The 12,308-nt window shown below is 38.1% G+C and overlaps 1 protein-coding gene across 3 annotated transcripts; it reads left to right on the top strand.

Moving 5' to 3' along the window:
* Positions 1-1,525: 1,525 nt before the first annotated feature.
* LOC104815066 (puromycin-sensitive aminopeptidase-like) lies at positions 1,526-11,817 on the top strand. Of its 3 annotated transcripts, XM_010543372.1 has the most exons (33): positions 3,033-4,786; positions 5,229-5,249; positions 5,342-5,386; positions 5,636-5,749; positions 5,841-5,916; positions 6,093-6,169; positions 6,273-6,389; positions 6,481-6,555; positions 6,650-6,757; positions 6,841-7,053; positions 7,137-7,195; positions 7,288-7,315; positions 7,413-7,499; positions 7,604-7,629; positions 7,734-7,797; positions 7,876-7,956; positions 8,098-8,145; positions 8,234-8,252; positions 8,403-8,407; positions 8,517-8,528; positions 8,614-8,670; positions 8,767-8,876; positions 8,959-9,039; positions 9,436-9,604; positions 9,825-9,973; positions 10,056-10,194; positions 10,281-10,427; positions 10,540-10,621; positions 10,710-10,885; positions 10,995-11,105; positions 11,186-11,302; positions 11,409-11,480; positions 11,608-11,817. In XM_010543372.1, the coding sequence occupies exons 4-33, from the start codon at positions 5,687-5,689 to the stop codon at positions 11,686-11,688; spliced, it is 2,649 nt and encodes an 882-aa protein (XP_010541674.1). In that variant the 5' UTR covers positions 3,033-4,786; positions 5,229-5,249; positions 5,342-5,386; positions 5,636-5,686; the 3' UTR covers positions 11,689-11,817. The 3 variants fall into 3 exon arrangements, with proteins under 3 accessions (XP_010541673.1, XP_010541674.1, XP_010541675.1); XM_010543371.1 differs by lacking the exon at positions 3,033-4,786 and adding an exon at positions 1,526-1,559 and having other exon boundaries at positions 5,229-5,386; XM_010543373.1 differs by lacking the exons at positions 3,033-4,786; positions 5,229-5,249; positions 5,342-5,386 and adding an exon at positions 5,481-5,492.
* Positions 11,818-12,308: the final 491 nt, after the last annotated feature.

Below are 12,308 nucleotides of genomic sequence, written 5' to 3'. Positions count from 1 at the left end.
AACAAACAAACATCATGGATACGTCAATATACAATAGATTATCATGTAGTCTAACAAAGCCAAAATTCGAAAGCAATGACCATTTATGGGGAATTTTTTTTCCGGATAATTGTAAAGATAAACCACTTACCACTGAGACAAAGAAAGTTGTGCAAAGCTTTTCCTCATTCTCCTTTTGTGTCACTGTCAAGGGAAACTCCAACCTCTCCAAGTCTTCGTCTTTCATGCTCACACATAGAATTCCAGTCTCATACTTAACAATAAGATCCATAGCTTCAGGTGTTACCAATGAGCGGTACTAAACACTGAATTCCGACTAAATGAAAATCGATGAGTAAGCTTTGCTTAGTGGTACTCTGTCAATATTCTAAACTTCTTTCTCATCTTATTTGGAATGAGTAAATACTCATTATGAAAATTGTAGAATCCAAAAATTAAAATCAATCAAACATTATAAAAAAGCTTCAATTATAGGAAATTTCAAAGCCTAAAATCCAAAGAAAGCATGAAATAATTATATTTAGATTTTTTTCATAGATTTATATAATAATTTTAATAAAAAATATTAATTATTTGAAATTCTCAAAACACATTCTATTTTAAATATAGAAATCTATAACCAATCAAATATATTCAATTTGCAATCTATCAAATATTGATATATAATAAAATTTTTAAAATAATATTTATAACGAATAAAATATACTGTGACATTTGTATACAAGTTTATCATAAATATTGATGTTTATAACGTTTGTCAATGTTTTCTTATAGTTTCATTTTCCACTCTTCATTTCTCCATTTTAAAAAAGTTTTATTTTAATTTTGTAATAATCTGTTGACATTTTTTATTTTTTATATCATTATCTCAAGATTATTATATAATATTATATTATATTTTGTTCATTTTACTTGAATAAAATCATCAAGATAACTAATACATTTTAAATGTAAGTGTAATCAAATAAAAGTTTAAATAATATATTAAACTAAGGTTCAATTAATTTTTTTAAGATTACATGTACAAGGTTTATTTTGGTGCTTGATGCCTTGATTTCATCAAATATAACCGTTAATATCCATAGTTTATTACATTTTTACGTAATTTTCACGGAGGTTTTTTAATTTACTAATCTATCGTCCTCTTAGTTTTTACACTAAAACAGTTTAGCTAAAATTATAATTAGTTTAACTATTTTAGCAAAATTTTGTTTTTCATTTTCGGAATAAATATCTAATCCCTCGTACATAAATAGTCCAGGTTCCTCATTCAGCGTTTCAATAGGAAAAAATCGGATATTCGTCTCGATCCGGAGATCGAATATATTCGGAAATCAGATGTCCGTAAAGTAAGATCGGATTTTTATTTTGTCAGACCCCAAAATTTACTATTATACCCCGTTAGATATAGGAAATTACAAAAAACATATTTTAGCCGTTCTCTCTCCTGCCGTCATCGACTCTCTCTCTCTCTATATATATATATATGTCGATTCACAAATTCACTCTATTCCTCGTGGATTTCAATTAGACTTCGGCTTTGGCCTTCATTTCGTGTGGTAAGTTATTTACTTAATTTTTTATTTACTGTTTCGATGATGTGGTTTTTGTCCGATTATATTTTTCGGCATAATTCGATTTGGAAACGACACCGAGTTTTTCGATACGACTCGATTCGAAAACAAAACCATTTTTTCGGTACTATTCGATTTGGAACAGTATCGAGTTTTTTTATACGATTCGATTTTTTCGGCACGATTCGATGCGAAAACGACACCCAATTTTTCGGTATGATTTGATTCGGCGCAATATTAAGTTTTTCGATACGATTCGAATTTTTTGATACAATTCGATTTGGAAACAAAACCGAATTTTTTGGTACAATTTGACTCGAAAAGGATACCAAATATCTCGATTTAATTCGTATACATATATAAATATCTATATATGTTAATTTTTATATATCTAAATATAACAATTTTAATTAGTTACAAAATGAGTTTAATTTTAACTAAATATATAATGGGTTTAATGGATTAACCATTTCATCTATGAGTTTAATAGGTCAAAACCTATTTAACCCATTTTAAAAAATTAGCCAAATGGACTAACCCATTTGGATGTATAAATAGATCAGAATGAATCGATCCAAATAATTTTGTGCCATTTTGACATTTCTATATGATTCTTGCAAAAGAGAATATGAAAGTGGAATAACTAGGGATGTCAATTAAGCCCGGAGCTCGAAACCAGGCCCGAACCCGCCCGAAAATTATAAGGACATGGGCCTAAAAAATGTAGGCTCATTAAACTTTGGGATTTCGGGCCTCGGGCCAAATGGGCTACGGGCCGATCGGGCCGGGTCAGTCGGGTCTCGGGCCGGGCTTGAGGCCCGTTAATTTTTTTTTGTTTTTTCTAACCTTCTTTTCTAAACCAAAGTTTTACCCCTCTATACTTATAAATATGTGTGCCTAAATATATATATATATATATATATATTTGAACCAAATGATGAACTTTTATATCTTGGTTCCAATTAAACTTTTTAAAGTGACGGGAGGTTTGAATTTTTTAACCATATTACATCATATATATATAAGTTTACATTTTAAAAAGGGTAAAAGTTTTCAAATATATATTTTTAAACCTTTGTTTGTATATGAACATATTGATTTTTTTCTATAGGTTTTAAATTAATTACATGATAGAATTTCTTTTTATATTATGTTTGTTATTTTTTTATCACGTTTCAAAGTTTTTAATCGCATGTTGTGGTGTTAGAGAATTGAATAATTGGATAATTTTTTCAATTTTAATTTTATTTGTGAACTAAATGACTTTGTTGTTATCGGTTTTAAAAATATTTTTGTTGAATGTTTCATAATAATAATAATATTATTATTATTATTATTATTATTATTATTATTATTATTATTATTATTATTATTATTATTATATTATTATTATTATTATTATTATTATTATTATTATTATCGCAAAAAAATATTTTTATTTAATAAAAAGCCCGAAGCCCGGCCCGAACCCGCCCGAATCTCTGTAGGGCCGGGCTCCGAGCCATCAATCCTAGACCCGAAAAATAAATGGGCGGACCGGCCCGGCCCGATCAATTCTAGGCTTGAATTGAACCCGGCCCGAACCCGGCCCGACCCGTCCATTTTACACCCCTAGGAATAACAAAGAACATGCTGGATCAATTAGCCTCGAAGGATTGGTCAGATTGGATCAGTAATGGAGAGCCAAACATCCTCCAGGGATGTCGTAGTCGTCAACAATTTGGATTCCCTGAAGATGATTATGTCCCTTATCAACCTGTCAGCCGCAAGTCGGAGAGCTGCTACCGTCTTGGATTCGCTCCGAAACAACCTGCATTTCGTTCTAGCCATATTGTGTGTGCCACTGCTTGCAGAACCAACTTGGTGAGCTCCCTCCTTAGACAGGATTCACTGTCAAGTTGACTGCGTAACCAGTCTATGCATTCTTCTAGGGATGATGGAGGAGAGATGTAGCATGCAGATGCAAAGATCTCCCAGATCACGTTGCTGAATTCGCAAACGAAGAAGAGATGGTCATGAGATTCTGGAGCTTGCTGGCAAAGAATGCATGCAGTGGGTGCAGTAATGCCCCATCTTTTAAGTCGATCAAAAGTGGGTAATCTGCCAAGAAAGATTTGCCATAAGTTAAACCTAAGGCGCGAAGTAGCGAACCTAGATCAAACAAGTCGAAACCATGAAACCCCCGGTGCACGATCCCTCATTAGATTCTAGGTTTTTGCTGAAGATAACTCCGTACTGTAACAGTCCTAGTTGTCTTCCATTCGAATCGGTCTGGGCCACCATCCCTCGATGGAGGAGGAATAGAATGGATGTAAGATTCGTGCTACTGCAAGATTGTCTTTTGCCTCTGTTGCTCTGTCAAGGAAGAGAGGTTCCCCAACTGAAGTGGCTATTCGGCTCAGGCCATCATGGCTGAAGAGCTTGGGAGGCACGTTCCGGAGCTCTATCCATGTACGAATGGATTTGAGAGCTGGCTTGTCCGGATCATGGTCCAGGTTCCATGCCGTGACCAGTAAAGGGTATTCACCGATGTGCCAGAGGTCCCGACCCAAGACGTAGTTTTCCACGGACAGATTAGGGAGTTTGAAGAGGAAAGAGCTATTACCCATGGCGTGAACCCGGATTGAGGGCACCACGTACCCAAAGGAGGTTCACAAATCCAATAACACGACCCATAGACGGCGGACTCCACAGAACTTGCCGATTACGAAGAGTTCCCACTCCTTCCGGGACTCAGTGAGGGATTCCTGCGGAATCGTGACTATCGGAAGACCCGATGAGTGAATCTGGCTCACCAATTTTCTTTAAGTATCGGAGTGAGCCTGAGACTTTCTGGCTCCAAGTGGGCTGATTGGCGAGAGGGGGCTGGCATGCTGTCACCGAGGAGCCACTAACTGGGGCAGAGGAGGGCAAAACCTGCGCCAAAGTTTCCCCAACGATAGATGGGAGGTACAGCGACGGAGGGAGATTCAGTAACCCATTAGAACCAAGGGGTTTGGGAGGTCCCTGGCAGGGAAGAGGCTGAGGGTCAGCAACTCCCATGGTCTGCAGGTCCTGCGGAGACGAAGGGACCGATCGATTCCGTGGGTTCATTACGCGAGAACCCTTGGGGGTGGGAGAATAGGTGCGTGAGCGGATTTTGGATGGAGGAGGAGGGAGCTGAACGAGACATGATCGGGGTTTTTTCCCGGCCGTCAGTGGCCGATGGATTGGTTTCTATTGCTCCATTGCTCAAGCTCTTTGATTGTTTCTATCGATCCGATCGATACGTATGTATGCATGTATGCTGGTGTTTGTTTTGCGGGAGGTTCGCCTGCAAATTCAGGATTTGTTTAGGACACTGCAGGATGGAAAATGTTAAATTGCGATGTCTCTTTTTGGTTAATCGAATGTCAAAGTCTTTTACTCCATTTGAAAATTTTCGAGAGCGTGTTCTAGTTGTACCCCATTTCTTTGGATAATCTGAAGTTATAAGCAATTCTTTTTTTCCAGTTTTTTTTTTTATGATGCTTATCACCCTATGCTTTATCTTTGCTTTAGTGCAGTTTTTTCATCCAAATCATTGTTTTGTTTGAATCTCCCGACTTCATTTTTATTTTTTTGCAGAATTTCACCTTTGTCCAATCATAGTTTTATTGCCTCTTCGTTTTGCAGTTGTCTGTTAGATCGTCCGAGGTTTGTGTATCTTTGGATCCCTTGCCATGAGCTCGTATCTTTTTGAAAGGAGAATAGTTACTTGACTGGCTGTTCTTCACCTCTTTGTCCAGGCGACTTGTTTGAGGAAATATCGGTTTCCATCTCATTCCATCAATGTAAGTGGCTCTGTTCTTCTTTCACAATGCAATCTCACCATTAATTTTTTTTATAATCCGGAAGTTGGCCCGACTACATCTCCCAGAGAGAACCGAGGAAGCCTAGGTGAGTGCCGCGCTTGGGTTTGAACCCAGGTTTGCATGTTCTCTTACCATTAGGCCACCAAAACTTGAGTCTCTCACCATTAATTTATTAATGGGTGACTCATCTAGCTTCTTGTATTTATCCTCTGTTTTATGTTTTAAAAGATTTAAGCAAAGTAGGAGGAGCCAGTTCCTGATAACTTGGAAGAATCGAAAATGGGCGCACCTAAAGAAATATTTCTCAAGGACTACCAGATGCCTGATTACTACTTTGATACCGTATGTTGTTATGTTTCAACTTTCAACTTGAGTATATGATACGACCGCAATCATTGTATTGTGATTGAGTTTTCTCATATACTCAATTTAGGTGGGCCTGAGCTTCTCCCTAGATGAAGAGAAAACAATTGTCACCTCCAAAATCAAGGTTCTTCCTCGAGTTAAAGGTACAAAACTCTGTACTTGCTACTGCATTTCAAAACAATTTTCTCTTTTCTTTTTGAAGATAGACATTCGAATTTTTTTTTTTTGTTCTTGTAGGCCTGCTTCTTCAGTATGTAGCTTGATTCATGGAAACTGCATTTCACAAACTGTTTTCTGAACAAGTTTTCTTCTTGATTAGGTGCTTCTGCTCCCTTGGTCTTGGATGGGCACGACTTGAAGCTACTTTCGCTCAAAGTTGATGGGAGAGTGCTAGAGGTATCTGATACACTGAAACTTGATCCTGTTTCAAATGCTATACCTCTGTATCTTGAGTTCTTTTCACTTTGGTCTCTTTTCCTTTCTGGTTCGTCAATTGTAGGAAGGGGATTATAAGCTGGATGCTCGCCATCTCACTCTCCCTTCACTGCCGGCCGGTGAGTCCTTTGTCTTGGAAATCGACACTGAGATATACCCCCAGAAGAATACTTCACTAGAGGTAGGCTTCCTTGATTTTCACATGATCTGATTTTTTAAAATCTCGATGGTTTAACTGTACACTTCTAACATCTTTGCCTTTCTCACTTCAGGGACTTTACAAATCCTCTAGGACCTTTTGCACACAGTGTGAAGCAGAAGGTTTCCGTAAAATTACATTTTACCAGGTTGGTTTTTGGAGAATTTGAACAGATAAGATGGCCATTGTCCGTGTAATATATCCTACATTCTTATAGCTGTGCTTTAACATGCGATGAGTAGGATCGCCCTGATATTATCGCAAAGTACATGTGTCGTATTGAAGCTGATAAATCACTCTATCCTGTATTGCTCTCCAATGGAAATCTCGTTGCTCAAGGCGATCTTGAGGTTAGCATTAGACCTATCACAAAGTAAAGTCTGTACTTTCTTCTTTGTTTGTTTAGTCTCTTTTTCATTGGTTCCATTTATAGGGCGGCCGGCACTATGCACTATGGGAGGACCCGTTCAAGAAACCTTCCTACCTATTCGCACTGGTGGCTGGACAGCTGGTGAGCAGAGATGACACATTTACCACACGCTCTGGTAGGGAAGTATCTCTTCGAATCTGGACTCCTGCAGAAGATGTACCAAAGACAGCTCATGCCATGTATTCTCTAAAGGCCGCCATGAAGTGGGATGAGGATGTGAGTACAACAAATTTTGGTCGTTATCTATTCGTATTGGTTTATGATACTGAAGCGGCTTTCCCTTGCATACACTTTAACAGGTGTTTGGCCTCGAATACGACCTGGATCTCTTCAACATTGTTGTTGTTCCAGATTTTATGTACATACAAACAAATAGTGCTTTGATCGTTTCTTTTGCTTTCTTCACCTGGGTACTTGGGAAACTTATTGGTCTTCTGGTTAATGGTTCAGGGGTGCCATGGAAAACAAGAGTTTGAATGTATGTCTCCCGACCTTTTGTTCTATCATTAGAATAAACGACATCCATGTTCATCATACTTTGTCTCAATAGATAATTCATGGGCTTCTCTTTCCAGCTCTTCAATTCCCAGCTTGTGCTGGCATCTCCGGAAACTGCAACAGATGCTGATTATGCCTTAATTCTGAGAGTTATTGGCCATGAAGTAGGTTGTTAATTGTTATAGCATAGAACGATTCCTGAAACCTCTTGTCTGGTGTTTTGTGTTATTTTTTAGCGATGATACTTCTTATTCTTTTTTATGTGCAGTATTTCCACAACTGGACAGGGAACAGGTCAACCTCGTCCATCTCTCATCTCTCCCTTTTCCAGATGTTTATAATCAAAGAATTCTTTTCTGAAGATCAATGCATTTCCCACATGCTGTCTGAAACAACAGGGTGACATGCCGCGACTGGTTCCAACTCAGTCTAAAGGAAGGGCTTACTGTCTTCCGTGACCAGGTATTATTTACCTTGGCGCTCACTCAAGATACTCAGGACTTTCTCTCTTTACTGAAAGATATGCTGTGTTTTTTCCAGGAGTTTTCATCTGACATGGGAAATCGCACTGCGATACGCATTGGCTATGTTTCGCCGCTTCGAATTTACCAGTTCCCAGAGGTGCTTGCTTTCGTTGTGCACCATTTCCTTCTTTTGAGGCCTTCGTGCATGATTTTCTCATTGTTTTTTTGTTGCTACATAAACTGCAGCAGTTCTTTCAAAAATAGTCATAACCAGTTGTTTTGTCTTGTAATTTATCAGGATGCCGGTCCAATGGCTCATCCTGTTCGCCCGCATTCTTACATCAAGGTCAGATCATTGATTGTTTCTCTTTTCAAAAGTGTTGATATACTTCATGTTATAGGTGTCGATAAATTGATTCTTTTCTCTGTGGCAGATGAACAACTTCTACACAGGCGAGTTTCTGTTTCCTCTGAAACTAATCCGTTTTGTGATCTTGGTTTCTGTTCTCTAATACATCAGGGATTACGTGAAATTACTTCATTTTTGATTTCATGTGACCCGCTCGAAACTGATTCTCATCTGGCTATCACCTGCTCTCTCAGTGACGGTATGACCTAAGAATCTTTTATTCCTTGTTTCCCTTTCTCCACATATTCATATATTTTCTTTTGGTTTATATCTAACGGAATGGTTTTGTTTTGTGATGTGGTTTCCAGGTCTATGAAAAGGTTTGGCACTTGAACGATAGTGATCTCATTTCCTATGTTGTATCCCAATCAAGAACTTTTATTTTAACAATAAATGATCCCTTAGGGAGCTGAGGTTGTGAGGATGTACAAAACGCTACTAGGAAGCCAAGGATTTCGAAAGGTTGGTTTTCGAAGCCGTCTGTATATCTTTTTGTTCTTTAGAGAGGTTTCCAGTCCAGTGCATCTTGGTTACTTTTATTTTGTCCATGTGGTTCAGGGTATGGATCTCTACTTCGAAAGGCATGACGGGCAAGCTGTGACTTGTGAAGACTTCTTTGCTGCCATGCGAGATGCGAACAACGTAGATTTTGCAAATTTCTTGCTATGGTGTGCTGTTTCGGTGTTTGATGTTAATTTTATAGTGATGACTCTGGGTTTTCATGCTTTCTAATGTGATGAAATGTTTTAGGTACTCTCAAGCCGGAACCCCGGTTGTCAAAGTGACATCTTCTTACAATGCCAAAGACCGTACTTTCTCTTTGAAGTTCAGGTGTTGGTCTACTTCTGTTCTGCTTTTGAGCCATGTTTATGATGACAATGAATTTTGAGCCCTGACTAAATTAGAGTTACTTAAACCGGTGTTTGAATCCCATACCTTAACAGATATAAACATCATCGACCCACCTTAGGTTTTGAAATATGGGGCTTCTAGAATTTGATGGCTCCAGAAACAACGCTGTAAAGGATATTTTCTAGTTTGTTTTGTCATCGACACATTGGTCTTGCCTTTTTGTTTCAATATCATCATCGTCTTAATCCCAAGATTATTTGGAGTCGGCCGTATGAATTCTTCTTTTCCACTCATTTCGGTGGTGCGTCATCTTGACTTTTTGTTTATTTAAAAGAAAAACCACACTGGTCGGTTTAACATGTTAACATTTTGCAGTCAAGAAGTACCACCAACTCCAGGGCAGCCCACCAAAGAACCAATGTTTATCCCAGTGGTTGTCGGTCTTGTGGGCTCGAGTGGTAAGGACATGAAACTTTCTTCTGTTTATCACAAAGGCGCACTGGAAACCATTTCAGGCGGCAGCACAATACTTCTAGTGACCAAGGTCGGTTGTGAAAATTTTCTTCGAATCCATGTCTTGTTCATTATCATGTTTGCTACTATTTCATCATCACATCAACATCAACATCAATATCGCCTTAATCCCAAGTTTATTTGGGCGGATGCATGAATTCTTCTTTTCCACTCATTGGTTTTGTGTCATATCCTCTGAGATTTGCAACACATCCAAATCATTCTGAACTTAGTGTTTTGTTTATGCACAGAAAGAAGAAGAATTTGTGTTCTCTGATGTATCCGAGCGGCCAGTTCCATCTCTACTGAGGGGATTCAGTGCTCCAGTTCGTCTTGAAACCGATCTTTCTGATGACGACTTGTTCTTCCTGCTAGCCCATGACTCGGACGAGTTCAACCGGTTTGTGCTTGTCTAAAACATATAAATTATCATGCTCTTCTCATGTCGATCATCATTCATTCCTGGGATTTCTGTATTTCAGCTGGGAGGCTGGTCAAGTCCTTGCAAGGAAGCTTATGCTAAGTTTAGTTTCTGATTTCCAGCAAAAGAAGCCGTTGGTTCTGAATCCAAAGTTTGTGCATGGTCTTAGCAGTATACTCTCCCAGTCAAGTCTAGACAAAGTACTTCTCCGAAGCTTTCCCTTATTCAAGAATGTTTAAGAATGCTGATGATTATTTTTGGAATTAATAAGTTCTTTGCTGATTAGGAATTTATTGCCAAGGCAGTAACACTGCCTGGTGAGGGAGAGATAATGGACATGATGACGGTTGCAGATCCCGATGCTGTTCACGCCGTTAGAACGTTTGTCAGAAAGCAGCTTGCATCTGAACTAAAAACTGAGCTTCTAAAGGCAGTAAGTCATCTTCTGCATACATATCGACTGCTTCAGGTGGTTAAAGCTCGAGTGCTGGGCACTCAGGATTCCAGAACTCATTCCCTGAAATTTTCTCACTGTTTTTTGATAGGTCGAGAACAACAGAAGCACAGAAGCATATGTTTTTGACCATGCTAACATGGCGAGGCGTGCTTTGAAGAACATAGCTCTAGGTTCATATTCCGTGCAGATTTGTTTGAGCGAATGCTCGTTCTTTTAATCGATCAGATGGTAACTTTTTGCTGTGTTGGAACTCTATAGCTTATCTTGCATCACTTGGAGATCCATCATTTACCGAGCTTGCCCTGAACGAGTACAAGGCCGCAACCAACATGACTGATCAGTTTGCTGCTTTGGCAGCCATAGCACAGAACCCTGGTGAAACCCGTGATGAGGTTCTTGCCGACTTCTATAACAAGTGGCAACACGATTTCTTGGTATGCACCTACCGCTCTTATCTTCCTTCCTTTCAAACTGTTCTCTGTTTCTGGGTTATTGTCATGAATTCTACTCGGTTTGACCATATGACTCATGGGATTTGGTCAGGTTGTTAATAAATGGTTCCGACTTCAAGCTACATCTGACATTCCTGGCAACGTCGAGAGCGTCAAGAAACTTCTGAATCATCCAGCATTTGATCTACGAAACCCGAACAAGGTGAGTGAACTTAAAACTGTCAGCCACGGATTTGAAGCTTTCTTGGCTTAACCATGTCGGAAATTTCTTCTGGGAAACAGGTTTTCTCTCTTATCGAAGGATTCCACAGATCCCCAGTGAATTTCCATGCCAGAGATGGATCTGGTTACAAGTTCTTGGGCGATATGGTTGTCCGGTTAGACAAAATAAATCCTCAGGTAAACTATCATCAAACTAGTCTCTGTCTTTACAGTTAAACTTTTGCAGTTAATAATTACCCTTTTCTCTCAACTCCATAGTTACCCTCTTTCGTCAAAATTTCAGGTGGCCTCTCGAATTGTGTCGGCCTTTTTGCGGTGGAAGCGCTATGACGAAACCCGACAAGCCCTTTCCAAGGTTAAAAAAAAAAAACAGTAATTTGTAGATTTTGCTCTGTTCGTAAATACATAGGTGCAGGTCATCTTCCGAACCATAAATATCTTTTGTTTTGGCTGTGTGTAATAATGGTGTTATGTTGTTGCAGGCACAACTGGAAATGATATTGTCATCCAATGGACTGTCTGAGAATGTCTTCGAGATTGCCTCCAAGAGCTTGGCTGCTTAGTTTATTACACTGAAGTAAAAACCTCTAAAAGTTTTTTACTTTTTACTGTCACTGTCATAATCTGCAGTTTCTTGGAGAGTTTTTCTATTTATTTACGTATACCAAGGTCTCTCACTCTACTTGTGACACAGACGTCATACTTCTAATGATATTTTATTATTTTATTTTCAATACAAAAATGAGAAAAATATTTAAAAAATCCTGAACTTATATTTAAAAGAGAAAAATATTTAAAAAAGAGAAAGGATTTAAGATTTTGGAATTATGGTTAAGAAATTAAGATATAGAGTTTAGACAGCTTACATTTACAAACTATTTAGTATTTCTGATTAAAAGTAAATTAGGAATAACAAAATGAAAGAAATAGATTTTTTTTATTAAAAAATCTATTAGTTCCATTCATCTCAAATCCAAGAGATCTTAAAATATCACATCCAAAAGTACAATGAATCTTGCGAATTGATACCTGTTAGATCCAATTATAACGGATCATTACACAATGTAGAAATCATATTTTAATACATTTAAACGATATTAAATCACATTTTAATGCATTTAAACCATATTAAAAGTACTAATGCATTAGTTAGTTAATTATTGTAACTACCATATACGTTAGT

Source organism: Tarenaya hassleriana, unplaced genomic scaffold, assembly GCF_000463585.1.
Source record: "Tarenaya hassleriana unplaced genomic scaffold, ASM46358v1 Cleome22, whole genome shotgun sequence".
NCBI classification, from domain to species: domain Eukaryota; kingdom Viridiplantae; phylum Streptophyta; class Magnoliopsida; order Brassicales; family Cleomaceae; genus Tarenaya; species Tarenaya hassleriana.
Note: the sequence above shows the minus strand (reverse complement) of the source record. Positions and strands in the feature narration are given on the sequence as shown.

Excerpts from the sequence above, each read along its gene's own strand:
- LOC104815066 (XM_010543371.1), top strand. The coding sequence starts at position 5,687 with ATGGGCGCACCTAAAGAAATATTTCTCAAGGACTACCAGATGCCTGAT. Across the intron at positions 6,556-6,649 it reads GTAAAATTACATTTTACCAG|GATCGCCCTGATATTATCGC; the intron begins GTTGGTTTTTGG and ends TGCGATGAGTAG. Across the intron at positions 9,605-9,824 it reads CAATACTTCTAGTGACCAAG|AAAGAAGAAGAATTTGTGTT; the intron begins GTCGGTTGTGAA and ends GTTTATGCACAG.